The sequence below is a fragment of the Phalacrocorax aristotelis genome, chromosome 5, assembly GCF_949628215.1.
Source record: "Phalacrocorax aristotelis chromosome 5, bGulAri2.1, whole genome shotgun sequence".
Classification (NCBI taxonomy): Eukaryota; Metazoa; Chordata; class Aves; order Suliformes; family Phalacrocoracidae; genus Phalacrocorax; species Phalacrocorax aristotelis.
In genome coordinates this window covers 39,045,668-39,063,610 of record NC_134280.1, presented here as the reverse complement: position 1 = coordinate 39,063,610, position 17,943 = coordinate 39,045,668, and the positions used below count along the sequence as shown (strand labels likewise).

Sequence of the window (17,943 nt, the reverse complement as noted above, 5' to 3'; positions counted from 1 at the left end):
TGGGCGCTGCAAAATACTGACACCAGCTTCTACCTTTTCTAAAGGATTTCCAGGCAGCTTGCCTGGGTCATCTCTCAATTATTTCTTGTCCTGAGAGGTAATAAGCTGCTGACTTGAATAGCCTGCTTGATCACAAGCAGCAGTGAAAACGTCTAATGCACATCTTGCTCCTTCAGAGTAACCAGTCACTTACACACCAAATCTTCAGCTAGCACCCGGCACCCAACAGCCACTGCTCTTCCAAATGCCTGCAAAGAGAAGTCTGGGACCATTAGCATGGTCTCTGAGCACTGGCAATAACAAGGCTGGGCTTCTCACACATTTCTGGTTATAATACTGCTACGAGGCAACAGGTAAGGGGTCTCTCCCATCCTGATTCCTTAGTGCTTGGCGGGTAAGGTCACACTGCCACATTAGTGGGATGTGAGCAGGTCTTTCTTCTGCCCATCTGTTTTCACAAAGCACGTGCAGACTTGCATGTCTTGAGGATCTCCAACCTTCAGTCGGTGGTCCCTGAGCCACAGACACACACACAGGTAGCATGACCACATATGCTTAATCTGCTTAGGACACTTTATTTAAAAAGTCCTAAGGATCTTCAAGGGACACTGAAAAAAACAAATGCCTTCCCTTCCTTAATCAGGGGAGGGGCAGAGAAAATAAACCATCTTCATCCCTGTGACACAAATCTGGAAACTAGGAGAGAAGAATGAGTTTGCAGACAGTTCTTACTCCCAGATCACCACACTACAGGGGCAAATCAGGAAAAGGCAGAAAATTCCTGTAGGATTTGATCAGGGGCCCTGGACAGCACTCTGATGGCTTTACTCTATTCAAACCTACAGGAAGGCGTACAGCCTGAACACACAGTGGATGAAGGGGGAGGGAGCCACAGCAGGACAGCGTGACTTCAGAGCCCTGGTCACCTTCAAGAGTGTCCCATCCAGCAGATGCTGGCCCCACACTGGGAAGCCAAAGGGTTTATAGGAGTGCCTTCACACCGTGAGTCAGGGAGCAAGCCTGGTCTCCAGGCCAAGCAATGGAGGGCAGCTCAGATGCTCATGTGTTGTCTCTAGGGCTGGTACCCTCATTCCTTCAGTTTCATCCCTACATCTCAACAAAGGAAGTATTTAGCTGTCTGTGGACAGGAGCACAAGCGCTAACTAACATGTCTCTGGTGTGGACAACTGGGATACCAGGGTCCTGGTGTGAAACAGAGCATGCATCGAATCCACAGCAGAAGTCTTCTGAGGCCACTTGTATACAATTCGTAAGAGGGCCCAGAAAAGATCTGATACAACCTGAACAGTCCTGCTCATCAGTTACAGCCTTGCAGCACTTGGCCACTCTGGCCAAGGAACAAGTCTCATCTATTTCATCCTCTCCCAGTATCTTCTTTTACATTACAACAGGGAGTCCCAGTTACAACAGCAATAGCTCTGAATAGCAGCTGAACTGCCTTCCCTTTCACCTGCAGTTACTGTTTTCATCACCCAACAGACAAAGGAGGCAGAAAAAGTAAAAAGCCTTCGAGAGCTTTCTAGTGGAGCCGGGGGGGAAGAGAAGACATACAAGGAAGCTCCATCCTATTCTAAACAAAGCTGAGGGCTAAAGGGGACTAACTGTTGGCTTTTAAATGTCAGCAAGCTGGAAAGGGATTTCTAGGCAGACAGCCCCAGCTGCCAGAAGTACCTCTTACTGATATTGCTTGCCTCAGTTATTAATGGGGACGAATTAGTGCACTGTGTCAGGCAGAGGCAGCTCTTTATAGGGAGAGATTAAGACTTTGATCTTGCTTTTTTTCAACAGCTCCCAGTGAAAATGCCACCAGCTGGGAACATACAGAGTGTTCAGTGGGACCCAAACTCACCTTCACCTTCTCAGATCCCCTGTGTTAACATGGGGCTGAGATTAACCTTTCATAAAAGCTCTCTGAGCCACTCAGAGAGACAAGAAGCAAGATTTTTCTCTCAGTCACAAGAAAAAGCTATAATAAAGACCAAGCACAGCTGCAGAAGGATGTTCTACACTTATGAAGACACACATTTCCCCAGCTTGAAAAGCGAGAGTCAACAGCTGGACAAGCCACACATTTATAGAACATCTTGTGGTTTTCATTCAGGCCGTTTACAAGAGGAACAGCTATGTGAAAACCTTTTTAGAAACACAGCACAACCTCAGCTCCCCAAGCTCATGTGGAAGATGTAATGAGATGTATCTACACATGAGCTCAAAGGGCTTAACGACTCCACCACACAAAGTCAGGGGCACAAAAAATAGTAAATGGGCATTCCCTGTCAAGAGGTTTGCAATCTTAAAAAAAACAACAGATAAGTATGAGCTATAAAAAGACAGCTGTCCCCTCCTCTTAATAGAGAATATGGACAGCTGGACAAAGTAGCTGCAGCAAAACCAAAGTGTGAAATTGCACTTACCTTTTAAAGTGACTAACCCCACATTTACCATGTGATATACACAGGCAAACCATCATGGAGCCGAAGGAAGAAATAATTCCACAACCCTAGCTCCCCTTACAATAACAACCCCCATTACCCAGACACCTTGAAAGAAGTTATTTATGTGACAGGAGAGGGGTTAAAAGAACACTAAGGTAAATGGAGCCTATTTCAAAGAACAGAGGATTTCCTGTATGCTAAATTTAACATAGAGTTTTAATTTTCTTTAGTTTCAAGCCCATACCAATGCAACAATTGCAAAAAGACACTGCTGTCACAAAGTGCAACTTGCCATTCTTTATCATCCTTTGTTTCAGTTCTCAAGAGGATCTTCATTTTTTTCTTTCCTCCCTTCCTACAAATTAATGGTAATCTGCAAAACTGGCCAACTTTGACACTTACACTAGTGTAAGTCAGGGCTCAATATTAGCCAATATTTAGCAATTATATTATAGGAACAAACAAAGGAAAGTGATCCAGGTCCCCACCAACACTCAGCTACAAAATTGAGTGCCAGGACGTGGGAATGCATCTGCTGCTGTATTCAGTGGGTATTGGCTAAGATTGTACCAAATGGCAAACACATTACCTGAATATAGAAGATGCAGGAAAATACAGATGTTTGCAGGAAAAATTGAAGTCATATACCCACCCAGCTATTATGTTCTACAGAGAAAATTACATGCAATCGAGAATGTCTGTACTTCAACAGCAAGGATCCTACACAAGGTGGTCCCAGTGTGCTTAACAGAAGGAAGCAAGGGGGTGAAGAACACTCAAGCTCCTGCCACCTCAGCTGACCCAATCTGGTAGCTGTAATTCAAGGGACATAGGTCAAGGGCTTTCTATCTTTTGTTACCTTGGCTATTGCGTAGATCCGAGTGCTAGATGGCTCAGAGAGTTCTTTCTGGAGATCTATGACGGCTGGCCAGGCTTTATTCATAGGCAGATGTGAAGTGAAGCCATCTACAGAGGGGTGGCACATTCTCAGGGCCTTTTGGAAGCTCTCTTCAAAAGTGCGTCCAATAGCCATGACCTGTAACGGAGAGCACTTCCACATTAGCTATGGTGAGCTGCTGCCCAGCTATCCCCTGAACACAGAGGAGTGCAAATTTAAACCATGAAGATAGACATACAGGAAGTATGGCCTTTGGACCTCCTCCCTAAGATAGTCCTGCTGGCTTTAAGACAGGGGCAGCTGACTGAGCCTTGGGAGTCCCACTTCTAGGCCTGACTCTGCCAATATTATCACCAGGGAGTCTCAGACAAGTGACTCCTGCTTTTTGCCTCCCTATCTGTAAAATACAAGAAGCTGCTGCTCTCCTCTGTAAACTGCTTTGAAGCATTTTAGTAGATGGAAGCGTTATGCAGCAGCTTGGGTGTAGCAATACAGAAGGATGTTTCTGTTTAACAACCTGTTAGAGATAGAAACTCACAGTGGGAATTTTAAGGTTCAGAAGAAATCTGCTCCTCTTCCTTTAAATTACATTTAACAACGACTCTCCCCTGTGTGGGCTCTCTTAAAGGATTACTCCTCCTTGGCATAGTAGCACTGGGGTTTCCCTCCTTCAATCTTGACATCACATCTAATAAGAAAACAAGCCTTTCTCTGTGGAAACCTGTGAGGTAACAAAGCTTTTCTAAAATTTCTACATTTTTATTTCCCAGTGCAGTGAAACCCTAACAGCATAAAAATCTTCTCAAACACAATACTGAAAAATGTCAAAAGAAAAAAATAACATTGTTTCTTTCTTCTCACAGCTCCAGGCCAGCTGCCCAGCACAACAGAGCTCAGGAAAAACTAGGCCAGGCCAGACTGTTCAGTTCATAAAAATGCAGTAGGTGCTGCGATCTGGCTTCAAGTTCAGGCCTAGAGAGACGGCTGTCCCATACTAATAGAGACAAAGTGGCAAGAAGCTCTTTGTTTCAAAGACCACCTCTCCTACTCACAGGTCCTGGAGACAAACCGTTTTGCTGAGTACCTCCACCTGTGAACTGCACCCCTTCTGTTTCCCCATCGCTGTTTCGGTTCACCCCCCAGCAGCCATGGACCTGCACTGTTGAAGCACTGACTCTTCCTATACTTCCCACCTCCCTTTACCCAGCACTCTGACTTGAGAAGGAGAAGGGGTTCACACAGTTGTGCTTTTGTGATATATGACCACTGGAAGGAGTCGATACTTCTTCCTGCAAACATGTACGGCCAGGAAGTGTTTACAGCTGATGGCGCAAAAGGCAACTGTATTTAGGAACCCCAGCTCTAAAGAACAGTCCAAAAACCCATAAGCAGAGAGGATTAATATCAGTAAGCTCTGAAAAAAAAAACCCCTCCAAACCCTCATTGCCATTAAAAGCCAAAAATGCCACTGGAAAATCAAGGTCTAAGTAATTCTTCCAGCTGTGATGAAGTCTTGTTGTCTGAGCAAGGTAGAACTAATGTTAGGGAGCTCTCACATGTCAAAATAATCTAATAAAATAGCCACTCGAAAAGCATATAGGAAAAAAAGGCAGATGAAAAAATACACAATTAATTATTTTGCTTTGGTAGCTGATATGTAATTAAGTGGGTAATCTACCCATTTTGCTTCATTTCTCTCCTCTTAAACATGGTCTGAAAACGCTGTTATCGTCTCAGACACCTTAAAATCAGTGTTTAAAGTTACTCTGTCATGTTCCAGATGTAAGAGACTTAATCACTAAGAGAATTCAAAACTTCAACACAGGATTCTAGGTTGTGTTTGGATTTCAAAAGTAGGAGTAGGCTGAGATTAGGCATATGGTTTTAACAGAGAGGACAAATAACTATGGGAACAACTGAGAGCTGTGGCTCATCAGCATCACTGAAAACCTTAAGAGACTACAACTCCTGAAGTTATACTCTAATTAACCACCACTACAGAACCCCAAACAAGAAATAACTCAGTGTCCTGTAGTGAGTGTTAAGAATTAAGTCAACCTCGGGTTATCCAAAGTGGTCTCTTCCCTTAGGATTCAAACCATTTATGAATCTGCACTGTGATATCCAAGATTACATAGTCCTAACGTATTTCAATCAGTTATAGTACTGGATAAAAATCATTTGAGCTGAACAAATATCTTCAAAAGCCATTAGGTCCCTGAAGATAGATATTCTGAAGGTTTCCAAGAATGAGAAATAACTTTCCCAAGTGGTGGAATGGAAGGGAAGGAGAGAGTCTTGCACTCACCTCTCCCACGCTCTTCATGGAGGTTCCAATCCGGTTGGTTGTATGCTGAAAACGGTCCAAATCCCAGCGGGGTATCTTCGTAACGATGTAATCCAGGCTGGGCTCAAAGAAGGCAGAGGTTTTTCCTGTCACCACGTTCTTGATTTCTGGCAAGGGGATCCCCAAGGCAATCTTGGCAGCAACGAATGCTAATGGATACCTGCCACAGAGGAGAGGTAGAGAATGGTAAAGTGGGAAGTACTTTGCTTTTGCAAATGCTAGGAGTGGATCAAATAAAACAGATGTGTGGTGATTTTCCCTCCTCAACACAATGGAAGGTTACTGTGCTCAACCACAGCAGGGTCCGTCCAGCTTCCTACCCTAACACATTGCAGAGCTACCTACCTAGGTCTGGGACTTGTTTTACTCTCTGCAAAGCCAACGTTTTCAGTATCTGTCACACCCACAGTGAGACCACATAAACAGATATGTTTCACTCATGTCTGTCATCCAAAAAGGAAACAATCAAACACCCACTGTCCAACATCATGGCTTATCTCCAGTCTGCTATGGCACTTCAACAGCCACAAGAGTTGTTGAGAACTGCAAATTAGAGATTAATTTGTGCCTCTCAACAGCTTCTGCAAAGTGCAATTAAGAAGCCAATTTTTAAACAGCCTGCTCTGACCATCCTTATCTTGATTAGTTTAAGATTAGCCAACAAAACAAAGGCAGCTAGCAATGCCATTTGCATCAATCTGACAGACAGCTCATTAGTAACTGTGTCCTCTGGGTCCCAGACATGATTTGCAGGCAACATATGGATACAGTGGATATGCTTTGTAAGGACAGCTATTAGGCTCCCCCACACACAGCTCCTGGGAGTTTTTCCATTTGTAGTAACAGCATCGTCAGGCTGCAATGGACCTGGAGGGCTCACTAACCCCTTCTTCCACCTCCCAGCAGGACCAACTCTCCAAGGGTCAATCCTAGCAGATGCTGACAAGAACTGTTCTTAGAAGCTTCCCGTGCAGAAACCTGCACCTTACTGACCTGACTGCTCCAGAGCTCTCCCTAACAGCCAACTTCAGTCTTCCTTGCTGCAAATTAAGCCTGTGCCTCCTTGTCTTAAGTGCATGGAGAACAGATGCAAGAACTCTTCTTCCCTGCAACTGTCACTTATGTATTTAAATAATACACTGACCCAAGTGCCTGACCATAATTCTCTCATTCTGTTCTTCTCCACTCAGTTTTTGTTTATTCATTTGTTTGTTCTGGTATTTTGGGTTTTTTTAAATCATCTTACCCTGTCGCCTTGGAAGCCAAAGCTGAACTTCTCGAGAGTCTGGCATTAACTTCAATGATGTAGTACTCCAGGGAAGTTGGATGCAGAGCAAACTGGATATTACACTCTCCCACAATGCCCAAATGTCGGACAACTTTGATGGCACGATCCCTCAGCATCTGAAATTCCTCATTAGTGAGTGTCTGGCTTGGAGCCACTACAACAGAGTCCCCTGTTTGTCACGAGGTAGCAGAGAAGGAAAATGACAAGCAGTTCAGCAGCAGTAAATTCTAGCCACACAGGTCACTTTTTTTGCTACCCATTGCTAGTAATGAAGTCACCACAGACATTCAAACCCGTGGATGCACAATTGATGGAAAGCACAGCTATACGCCCAGAGTTGGACAGGCCAGTCAATCTTATGGAAGACAGGATCATAGGGGTAGGTTTAGCCTAACAATATCTGTTTCACGTGCTAACTGGCTGTGTCCAAGACCTGAAGAGTATTTCTAGAGCCTGCTTTATTAATCACGAAACTATGTCAATAACAGCAGGCAGAAGGGTACTGCATAAAACCTTAGAGCTGTTTCCAGTGAGCCACTCTGTGCCCAAGCCTACCTGTGTGGACTCCCATAGCATCAATGTTTTCCATATTGCAGACAGCAATACAGTTATCAGCAGCATCTCTCACAACTTCATACTCTATCTCCTTCCAGCCAACAACTGACTTTTCCACCAGAATTTGCTTAGTCATTGCAAACGCCTGGGAATGTGTCAGGGAAAATGAACAGTGAAAAAGAAAACCTTATTAGAACATGTTCCATATTTAAGACTTCTGTGGCTTATCTCCACGCATCCCAGACCAACAAGAAAATTGAAAGATGAAGATAAGCAAAGTTCATAGCACCGATGACAAGCATTTTATATTTCTCTTTTTTCTTTTTTTAAAAAAATGCATTAGTTTCATATGAAAGGCACAGAAAATATTTATGTGATCTGATGGGAAAAAAGGTAGAAGGTAGGGCACGTGAGCTTGCAATGGCATATAAAAAACAAAACGGAACATAAAAATATCTAAGGCTTCAATCATGAAACAGACACATGCTTTTGTTTATGTATGTGGGCAGCACCATGGACTTCAATAGAACTCTGCAGAAAGCTAAATGACTACGTGATGGGAAGCGTGGGTGCCAGCAAACACTATGTAACTAATAGCACTAATAATGCTGCTTATCATTGGCATACTAACCAGAAGCAAGATTTGTGATTTATTCTTAAACTAATCTTGAAAGCACTCCTCAGCACAAGAGACAGAAATAAAAAATATAGTTTGTTGGTAAATGAGCATAATCTAAATGAATAAATGGTCTTAATATTAGCAGATAGAAAACATTAATCAATTCTTGCTTAAAACCCTAGAAAGAAAAAGGCACATTATCAATCCATCCTTTATCAAAGCTTCTTGTTTTAATGCTGCCCATGAATCAGTTTTCAGTCTGGTCCCCTCTGTAGTTAGCTCAAGTTGTTATTCAAATGTTGCCCTCAGCTCAGTTGCCAAACTCACATTAAAAAAAAAAAAAAGGAAAGAAAGAAAAGAAAAACAGGCACTGAATTTGTGATGATATAGCAGGAAATCCTAACCACACTTGTAAAACAATCTGCGCTGCTCCTGTGTTACTGTCTATTGCCTTCTTTCACTCAAAATGAGCAGACTTGGGAGATACGAAATCAAGGCCAGACTACGTGAACTAGCTGTGCTATGAAACATCCATAGGTGTTCAGTTATCTGAATTATATACAATTCAGAGTCCAGTGACTGAAAATCCAGTTTGCAGAATTATTACAGATCATCTGCAAAACTGAAAAGAACATAGTTTCTGCTGGGCTGTGGAAATGAGCATCCAAAGTTGGGCTAATTCAACAAGACCCAAATTGGTTTTCACTGTAAATTTTGAGATATTGTTATCTATTCAAAATGCTGAAGCTCTTTTAGTATAATTTTTGAGAAAATGAAAACATTTACTCAGAAAGTGAAGCAGAATCAGACTTCTGGTAGAAAAAAAGGAAAGTTTCAGAAAGATTAAAAATTTCCTCAAAATATGAACTGCCTCACTCCTAGAATTTTACAGATAATAAGGTGTTTATAAGCAGCTGTTTTACGGATTTCAAGGAAAACCGGAGATGTTCAAAAGCACTTTTTTAAAGAAGCACCAAGAAATGCTGATCAAAACCAGGTTTTCCTACTGAAAAATGTTTTGATATAAACACTTCAGACAGCTGCACTCCCAGGGCTTCTGAGTGGATTTCTGTGTCCTCAAAACACAGACCATGTGTGAGCTCGGCCAAGCAAAATGTTTCCAACCTCAGCCATCAGTTGTAAGATGGGGTTACGGCACCCACCGCCTCCTCCTACATCTGTCAGTCCTGTCCACTGAGCCTCCCTGTGACAGACACTGCCTGAGCAGATGTTTGTTCAGCACTAAGCACACTGGACCCAAAGTCTGTTTGCATGACAGCAGTTTGGAGAAATACAAAAATGTCATATTCGCATACAACTCTTACTGGCGTCAGCAGTATTTTCTTTCTAGCAATACATGAAAGATAAAGAGGTTCAGCAAATCAGGAAAAAACAAACCCAATAATTTTAGAAACCGATTTGTAGATACTTATTTCCTAAAATTCTGCATTTTTGCCAAAGAAAAAAGCTTTTGTTTTGTTTTCCGCAATTATCTGTTTACTTTTCACAGCAAATCTATAAAAAACAATCTGAGATTTCCGACAGAAAAAGAGCTGTGTCTTCATAGCCAGAGACAGCTGGTGGATGTCAAATTATGAAGTGTCGTCCCATTAAATCTCTACATGACTTTTTGACCTAGCAGAAATACTGTCTTTAGACAGAAACACAGCAGAGGCCCAAGCCTCCCAGCTCTTCTGTCCCTAATACTACATCATCACTCAGCACTTTGAATGTTTCAACTTCCTTGACATCTTTCATGTGCCATTTACTCCTGAAAGTAGGTGAACATGGTTCACTATGTTTCTTTTCAGAGCAAAATTGCTGTAACACTTGCTCAGATTATGATTTGTTTCTCAATAATTTAACGGATCTGTCATTTAACAATTTTCATTACCCAAGTCAGCAGAAATTATGAAAAGAGGGCATTAGAAGGAATCATGATAATGTTTTACAGATAAGATTAAATGCAGGGTATGTACAATTCCAGTGTCTGTAACTATTAGAAAAATATCTAAGAAAATCAGATGTCCAGACTCTATTCCCAGAGCCTGCAATTACAGACGTACCTTCGTACCAAGGTCCAGCAAACTCTCCTTATCAGGACATATGCCTGACCCTAGACCACCAAGGGCATAAGCAGAACGTATCATGACTGGGTAGCTAATCTTTTCAGCTGCCTGCAGAGCATTTTCAATCTTAAAGGAGATAAGAACACATTTCAGAGATATGATAACAAATAAGATTAATAAAGTCTTCAACTCTGGTTACACGGTTAACTGGAAATCCCACCAATAAGACACTAAGCTGTCTGAAGATAAAATGAAAAGAATAAAAGTTGGATTTGTAACATTGCTTTGTTCTGCCAAACAGCAGAAAACTGGAACATGGACTGAAGGAGGTGACTTCTGTCCTTAGGTATTTGCAGACTTCCTTGCTGACTTTCCATGGACAATGTCCTTACTCGGTCAGTCTTCACAGACTTTAGCACGAAATAACCCCTCTGACAAACATCCTGGTTTAAGATCTGTTTAGTTCCCTCCAAATTCAAAGAGGCCTTCCCATTGAACCCATTTTTTGTTTTCACACTCCTGTCCTTTTTGATGACCTGAAAACCTAAGTCCAAAATGGCTTGAGCGAGGTTTGTTTGTTTTTTAAAAAGTACCACTGAGATGTTATATATTTTTGTGCTGCAGCATAGAAGTCACCCAACCTAATTCAGTTTTCTTGTCAATAGGTAAATTAGCTTAGGCTTTCCAATTGCTTAATTGCATCTTCACTCATTCTAAATCATGGTGAAACAGCATCAACCACTGTGGAGTGCTGATGAAAGCACACAAGCTGTAGTATCTGCAGTTGTATTCAGCTTTCATTCAACAAAACTAGAAATTTTTTTTTTAATAACTCAAAAGGGCAACAGTAACAGCAATTGTATCTTCAAAATTGTCTGATTTACCGATTCCACTGCAAAGCTAGGAGCAATCTTTTCATTTAGCTCAGTCAGTTTATCAGAAAAAAGCTTTCTATCCTCTGTAGCCATGATGGATTCAACTGATGTACCTAGGACCTTCACGCCATACTCCTGTAAGACTCCTTGCTTGAAAAGTTCCACTCCTGCAGAGCAAACACAGCCACAGTTTTGAGGACTGATGGTAGATAAAGAAGACAGTATTCCGAAGATATCTGACTAGCTGACAACTTGTCTGGTCTCATCAACAGCTAATTTTATTATTCTTTATCAGTATTAGAACTCAGAACCACAACACAAAAGTTTCTGTCCTAAAAATCTATGAAACCTGGGACTATTTGTAAAGTTACAGCTTGGCCATCATCTGCAACACGGTTGGATACTGTTGCAAGAAGCTAAATGAAGCTAAGGTTTCCTTTTCATCTTTTCTCAAGGTGGTCTGAACATCCTCAATTCAGCTATGATAACTAAAACTTGAGCTGCAAAGCGGGATATATGAATTACTTTAAAGCATCAAAACCAGCAATTAGATGTTACGTTCACAGCTTAGCAATTATTCGCTCCGCCATGGCCAGTATCTTTGCCTGTATCACTTAGTAACCTGGGCAACATATGAGGCATGTGGGTCTTGCATGCCTGCACAAGTAGAGTCAGCTGAACACACGGTGAAAACCATGAATTTGCCTGCCAAGGTGCCTGTGTTGTACTCACCACAGTTGAGAGCAGTCTGGCCACCCATGCCCAGAATTATTCCATCAGGACGCTCTGCCTTGATGACCTCTGTGACAAACTGTGGAGTGATGGGGAGGAAGTAGACAGCATCAGCCTGCTTTAAGCCAGTCTCATTGGTCTGCACTGAAGCAATATTGGGATTCATAAGGACGATTTTCACATTTTCTTCCTGAAAAATGAAAATCTCCATTAAAAGGAGGCGTATTTGGAAAAAGAGCTAACAGCAGCAAGGAGAGAGGAGGTTCAATAAGCAATTCACCACAGCACAACTTAGAAAGCCTGGTTCCTTATGTACTCTCCTATAAGGGATTTCTCATATCTTGTACCAGGCCGAGCTAATCCCAATTCTTTACTTTTGTGCCTCTGCCTGTCTGTGAATCTTGAGGGAATGGAAATTCCCACCTGATTCAGAAACTTGGTTGAAATTATTTAACACGTTTAGGAGTACATAGGGGAGACAGGAACAAACTCCAGCATAATCATGTCTGTATTCTGTTGGAAGCCAGATTAAAAGTGACAAAGCAAAACCAAATTTAATCAAAAAACAATCTTTTCTTGCCAAGCAGTAGGTCTTTGATCATGGGTATCCAAGTATTTCTCAGATTTTTCTACTGACTAGTAACAGTACAAGCACACATTTTTTGCACTGACTTTCCATAAAGATACTTTAATTTTCCTGGTGTTATCACTTAAAAAAATCTTGTCTCATAACCTTTTTACTTGATATTGCACATACTAAAAGACAAATTCTGCCTCTATATGCAAGGCAAAGCTTAGCCAAAACTTCACACCGTTTTTCCTCTGTCACAGATGAGAAATTAAGATAGAGTGATAATAAAGCTTATCTGTTTCCTGGTATACCAATGAGAGTTTTGCGACAGACAGAAATTCACTACAGTTTGCTCAGTAATAGAAAAGTCTGAGTCAGAGCAGGGCAGATCAACTCTCCTCACTCTTAAAATATTAGTGTGTAATGAGGAAGCCAACCAAGTTTTGCAAAAAACAATGAGACAGAATGTGGCCAAACCTAAAAAACACGTCAACCACAAGCAGATGAAAAACAATCTATTACTGCTTTTTTGAAAAGGTGGACTGGGAAGTGCAAAGGCTGTAGTCTCATTTTTACGGGAACTCATTCTGATCTCCATCAACTTCTTGTAAGGCAATAAACGCCTACAAACAAACCAACCATTTGCAAACAGTGCTAATTATAGATGCAAAATACATTTTGAGAGAAAGATCTGCTTTATGGAAGTTGTGGAGGTTAAGAAACAACAATGAAGGCTCTTATTAAAAACAGGATTTAAAAAAGAGATAAAAGAAATGGGAAGAAGGTCGGCAGACTAAGTCAGCCATTTCCTCAAGCAAATGATATGGAAGTGTTGTTGGGACCAGTACAGAAATTGTTATTTTTCCCCAGATCACAATAAATATGAAAATACCGTATGGTTTTCCTGTGTTTGTTTAAAATTTGTGATTGCTTGACCCATTGGTTTGGGGAACAAATATATAGCTCACCTGCAGCAGTGGGAATCTCACTCAAAGCTCTGACTGCTCAGTTTGGGTATTGGATAACATTTCTTCTCCTTCCTTCGATAACTTAAAATACTGCCTTAAAGACTGGCTGTAAATCTCTGCTGACCTTTTTTCCTCCTGAAAAGCTGAATTTTTGTTGCTGTTGTGATTTAACCCCAGCTGCAACTAAGCACCACGCAGCCACTTGCTCACTCCCCTGCGGTGGGATGGGGGTAGAATTGGAAGAGTAAAAGTGAGAAAACTCATGGGTTGAGAAAAGAACAGTTTAAATGGTGAAGCAAAAGCTGCGCATGCAAGCAAAGCAAAGCAAGGAATCCATGCACTACTTCCCATCGGCAGGCAGGTGTTCACCCATCTCCAGGAAAGTGGGCTCCATAACACATAATGGTTACTTGGGAAGACAAACGCCGTAACTCTCAATGTCCCCCCTTCCTCCGGTTGATATGCTGAGCATGACATCAGATGGTGCGGGATATCCCTTGGATCAGTTGGGGTCAGCTGTCCTGGCTGTGTCCCCTCCCAACTCTTTGTGCACCCCCAGCCCACTCACTCACTGGTGGGGTGGGGTGAGGGGCAGAAGAGACCCTTACTCTGTGTCAGCACTGCTCAGCGATAGCGAAAACATCCCTGTGCCATCAATACTGTTTTCAGCACAAACCCAAAACACAGCCCCATACCAGCTACTATGAAGAAAATTAATTCTGTCCCAGCCAAAACCAGCACATTAACTGAAGCACACTTTCCTTGGAAATGTGTGGAACATGGAAGGAAAAGGAGAGATAAAATCCTTATGGAAAATATTGCGGATTTAGACAAACCACCCCATACTGCGTAGTTTTCATGGCGGTGCTGAAGAAAAAGGGTAGATCTCTAACCAAAACATTCTTCTCTAATAAATGTATTCAGAAACTCATAGCTGTAATTCTGTTGTAATGAATGGGGGAAGGAGAGGTGTATCACTTTCTAGCAACCTGGATAGCTGTAAATCTCAACCCTTTCCTTCTACTTATCTGGGGCAAAGTGTCTTAAGGAACAGCTAGCAGTGATGAAGAAGATAATTAATTGAGAGGATTAATGCTTACTGTGCTAAGAGAGACACAATGTATCACACTGTTTGGTATGCTGGATTTTAATCCACTTGCTGTTTTGCCCTTGCAACCCTTTCCTTCAACTCCTGCCTTTTTCATTTTTTATAAGCACACAGCACTCTGTGCAATGGCCACCCAACCTGATTGGAGATCTTTGTTACAACTTAATTAAAACAGTGAATTAATAATACTCCAGGAGGGCTTCATTCCTCTTTGTGTGTAATATCCACCTGTATTCAGACCAGTTGGGAGAATCCCCGTAGCAAGTAATCCAGGAGGTTTTTTTCAGATGACCACAAGCCAGTCTCTGTTGTTCACAGATGCTTCCAGGTCTCGTTCTTCAGAGGATGTTCCTGCCTTTGATGAACATTCTTGCAAATACAAATTCTCTGACTAGGGAAGTCCCAGCTCCACAGGGTTTTACTCTTTAAGAGTCACCCATTTAACTGCATAGGACTGAATATTAACAACAGCATCTTCTTATAATAAATCGGAATCCAACAGACTGAGAAAAACAGCAGTGCATAGCAGAATGAATCAGAATATCCAGCAGTGAGAATACATATTGACTATTTATTTTTAAAAAAATAGTAGGAGTCTGAGGGGAAAGAAATCTCTCTTGTCTCCTGCTAATTGTCCCTGTTCTCTCCCACCCATGCTCTGCAGCTTTCACCTGGCAGCCGCTGACCAACTGCCTTCTCTCCTGCATGCAACTGTAAATCACTCTGCCAGAAGCAAGGTCAGGAAATACAAGCACTGCCACTGGAATGGCTGATTAGCCTGCAGATCCGAGCAGCTGGCTGGTGGCCACGGGAAGGGAAAGGGCACTGTGGGACATCAAGCCAGGGAGATTTATCATTAAAACCCCCCCACTTTCTTTCACAAACTGGAGCTGTTTGAAAGCCAAAAGAGGGAAAAAAAACCCAGAGAGAGAGATGCCTCCTTTCCCACTCAGGTCATTATCTGCACTCACCAACTCTGGGATCCTCCACTCCTAACTTGTTTGTTACAAAGTAACAACAAAAACTTCTTTTTTTCTTGAGGACATGTCCACTTCAAACTTATAGCCAACAATAGCAATACAGGACACAAACAAAGCACACACAATACAAGATGTGTTGTAACACTGAGATCATCCCAGACCAACTCCAGATTATATCAGATTATATTTAAGATTCCTGTAACTGATTTTTTCTTTCCCTGACTCCAGGGTCAGCAAAGGAGTAGAATGGCCCTGACATCAGAACAGCCTCAGAGCTGCTCACAGTCATCACCTCATCTGAAGGCAGCTGCTACATCTGTGCTGAATCAGTCAGATTGACATCTAAAAGCTCTCCTCCTTCTTCTAGGGGCCCAGGTAACTGTTACATTACCAATAACAACCGCATCACAGGAATACTGCCATGAGGTTTCCCCCAACACCCTTTCTAGGTGTTTTGCACTTCTGCAGCATGAAACAGCCAGAATGAGTTAGACCACAAAACCCACCATGTGAGTGCACTACACAGGATGCTTCAGCACAAGCACTGTTTTCAGTGCCTGCGTTTATCAGGCACGTACAGAAGTAGACATGCATTTTTGTTTGCTTCAGAATAATACAGCTCTCCAAGCTTCAGAAAGGGAATATCAGAAACCAGGTAGTAAGTTTACTGGACAAAATTCATCCAAAGGAATGACTTTTAATTAATTCCTTTCAAGATTATGAATCTATTCTGGAAATAAAACTTGGTACATATGAACTTTAAAAAGCTCATTCCATTTAAAATAAATACCATTCAGAAAAACTGCCTTGAGATGGCGTTCAAAATCTTGTGTAATTCTTGACAGCAGCCAACTGTTCAGCTGCTGTTATTACTTGTCTACCTTGCAGCATGTTGGCATATCACAAAAGTTTCAGTAAGTTCAGCTCAGGTGTAGCTGACCATATCCCTCCTCTTCATTTCCACTCAATACGACAAGCCTGGAGTGACCAGTCACACAAACTGCTTGAAGACTGCAATAGAAACCTCAAAAACGGCTCTCTTCAGAAGGTAGTTCTCAGTGGTTACATCATTCAACCAACAAATTCACAAACAAAAAGCATCTAAATTTCCCTACAGCCATTTATTCTCACCAGCTCCCCTGCCCCAGCGATACTACAGTTGGATGATCATAGGTAACTGTGAGGTACATGAGGTTAGTATTTTCAGAGTATCCTCTCACCTTCATGGCTTTCACAGCCTGGGATCCAGAGTAATCAAATTCCCCTGCCTGACCAATCGACAGACCCCCGGATCCTAGAATGAGAACTTTGGAGACCTAGAAGTGTCAAACAGCACGAAAAAAATTAGTCCCATGGTAGTGGATGTTGAAATGAACAGACACTGTGCACCACTGAACAGCCTCAAATTACAAAACATAAGTTCTAAAAAGAGAATAAAAGTCACCTCCAAAGGTTTTATTTCTAAGAATATTTCTACTGGACTTCTCCCATATATCTCTGGTTAGAGAAACGCATGACTTATGCATAGGGCACACAATAAACATGTTAATTGTATCATGTGCTTACAGACAACCATGTGTTGCTTTGGCTGCCCACAAAGTCCAGCTGCCTTCTCAGATAGGAAAACTGTATGAAATTCAGCTCACGCTAGGAATTTCAGACTTATTTGCTAAGCAACAGAGCATCAACATTATGCTGCTGGCACAAAATCTCATGGCCATATTATCCCAGGGCACCTCATACACTGCTATGAGAGTACCTTTCTTGGGAGAAATACAAAGAAAAATACATGAAACATCAGATTTTAAACTTTCTCAGAGAGAAGGGAGTTAGTTACACAACAGATGCCTGATGACTGTGAGACAGGCAGCTGACAGGCCTTTTGTAAGGGAAGCCTCCTTTGACTTCCATGGTCAGCTTTCTGTGCCATTCTGTACTGTGGGTTCAGTAGGAATTAACAAGCTCCTAACCTCACTGACAGGCATGAATAATGAGTATCTGTGCACTGACCTCCACTCTGGAAGCTGTTGCTCCAGCCTTGGGCAGGACCGAGGAAATGGTAGTGCCTTTCCCCCTCTTAACCAGTGAAATAAATGAATCAAACAGGAACTAGGAAAAATAAGCACATGTATTTAATTGCCAAAGTAGAATTAAATAAATACCAAACAACGAAGTTAAAAACCAGGCCATTTGTGAGCTCAAGCGATCAGCTCTGCTCTGCTGCCTTCAGAAGGTAGATTTATACCATCAGAACAGAGGATCATTATTTGTAATTTATTTAACAACTTTGACATATCTGACAAAGCTGTATTGAAGAAAGTGAGGTCATATCAGGAAAAAAACACATATCAATCATGTCTGTATGCTCTGCTTGTATATGGCTGGCAGTGTAATGAATGAGCATGCATTAAAAACTAAAATACAGAAGACCATACACTTAACTAGCTCAAGGGAACCATCTGGAATGGAGCCTGCTA

At 41.9% G+C, this 17,943-nt stretch overlaps 1 protein-coding gene across 3 annotated transcripts in view; it reads right to left on the bottom strand.

Annotated features, from left to right (window-relative positions):
* CPS1 (carbamoyl-phosphate synthase 1) overlaps positions 1–17,943 on the bottom strand; it is a 100,511-nt gene that overhangs the window by 51,073 nt on the left and 31,495 nt on the right. For all 3 annotated transcript variants that reach the window (XM_075094044.1, XM_075094042.1, XM_075094043.1), the window contains exons 12-20: positions 17,477–17,575; positions 16,687–16,782; positions 11,840–12,029; positions 11,117–11,274; positions 10,230–10,358; positions 7,545–7,689; positions 6,948–7,158; positions 5,663–5,861; positions 3,316–3,492 (exon numbers count right to left, since the gene is read on the bottom strand). In XM_075094044.1, coding sequence (XP_074950145.1) covers positions 3,316–3,492; positions 5,663–5,861; positions 6,948–7,158; positions 7,545–7,689; positions 10,230–10,358; positions 11,117–11,274; positions 11,840–12,029; positions 16,687–16,782; positions 17,477–17,575 — 1,404 coding nt within the window. The remainder of the gene's footprint in view (positions 1–3,315; positions 3,493–5,662; positions 5,862–6,947; positions 7,159–7,544; positions 7,690–10,229; positions 10,359–11,116; positions 11,275–11,839; positions 12,030–16,686; positions 16,783–17,476; positions 17,576–17,943) is intronic.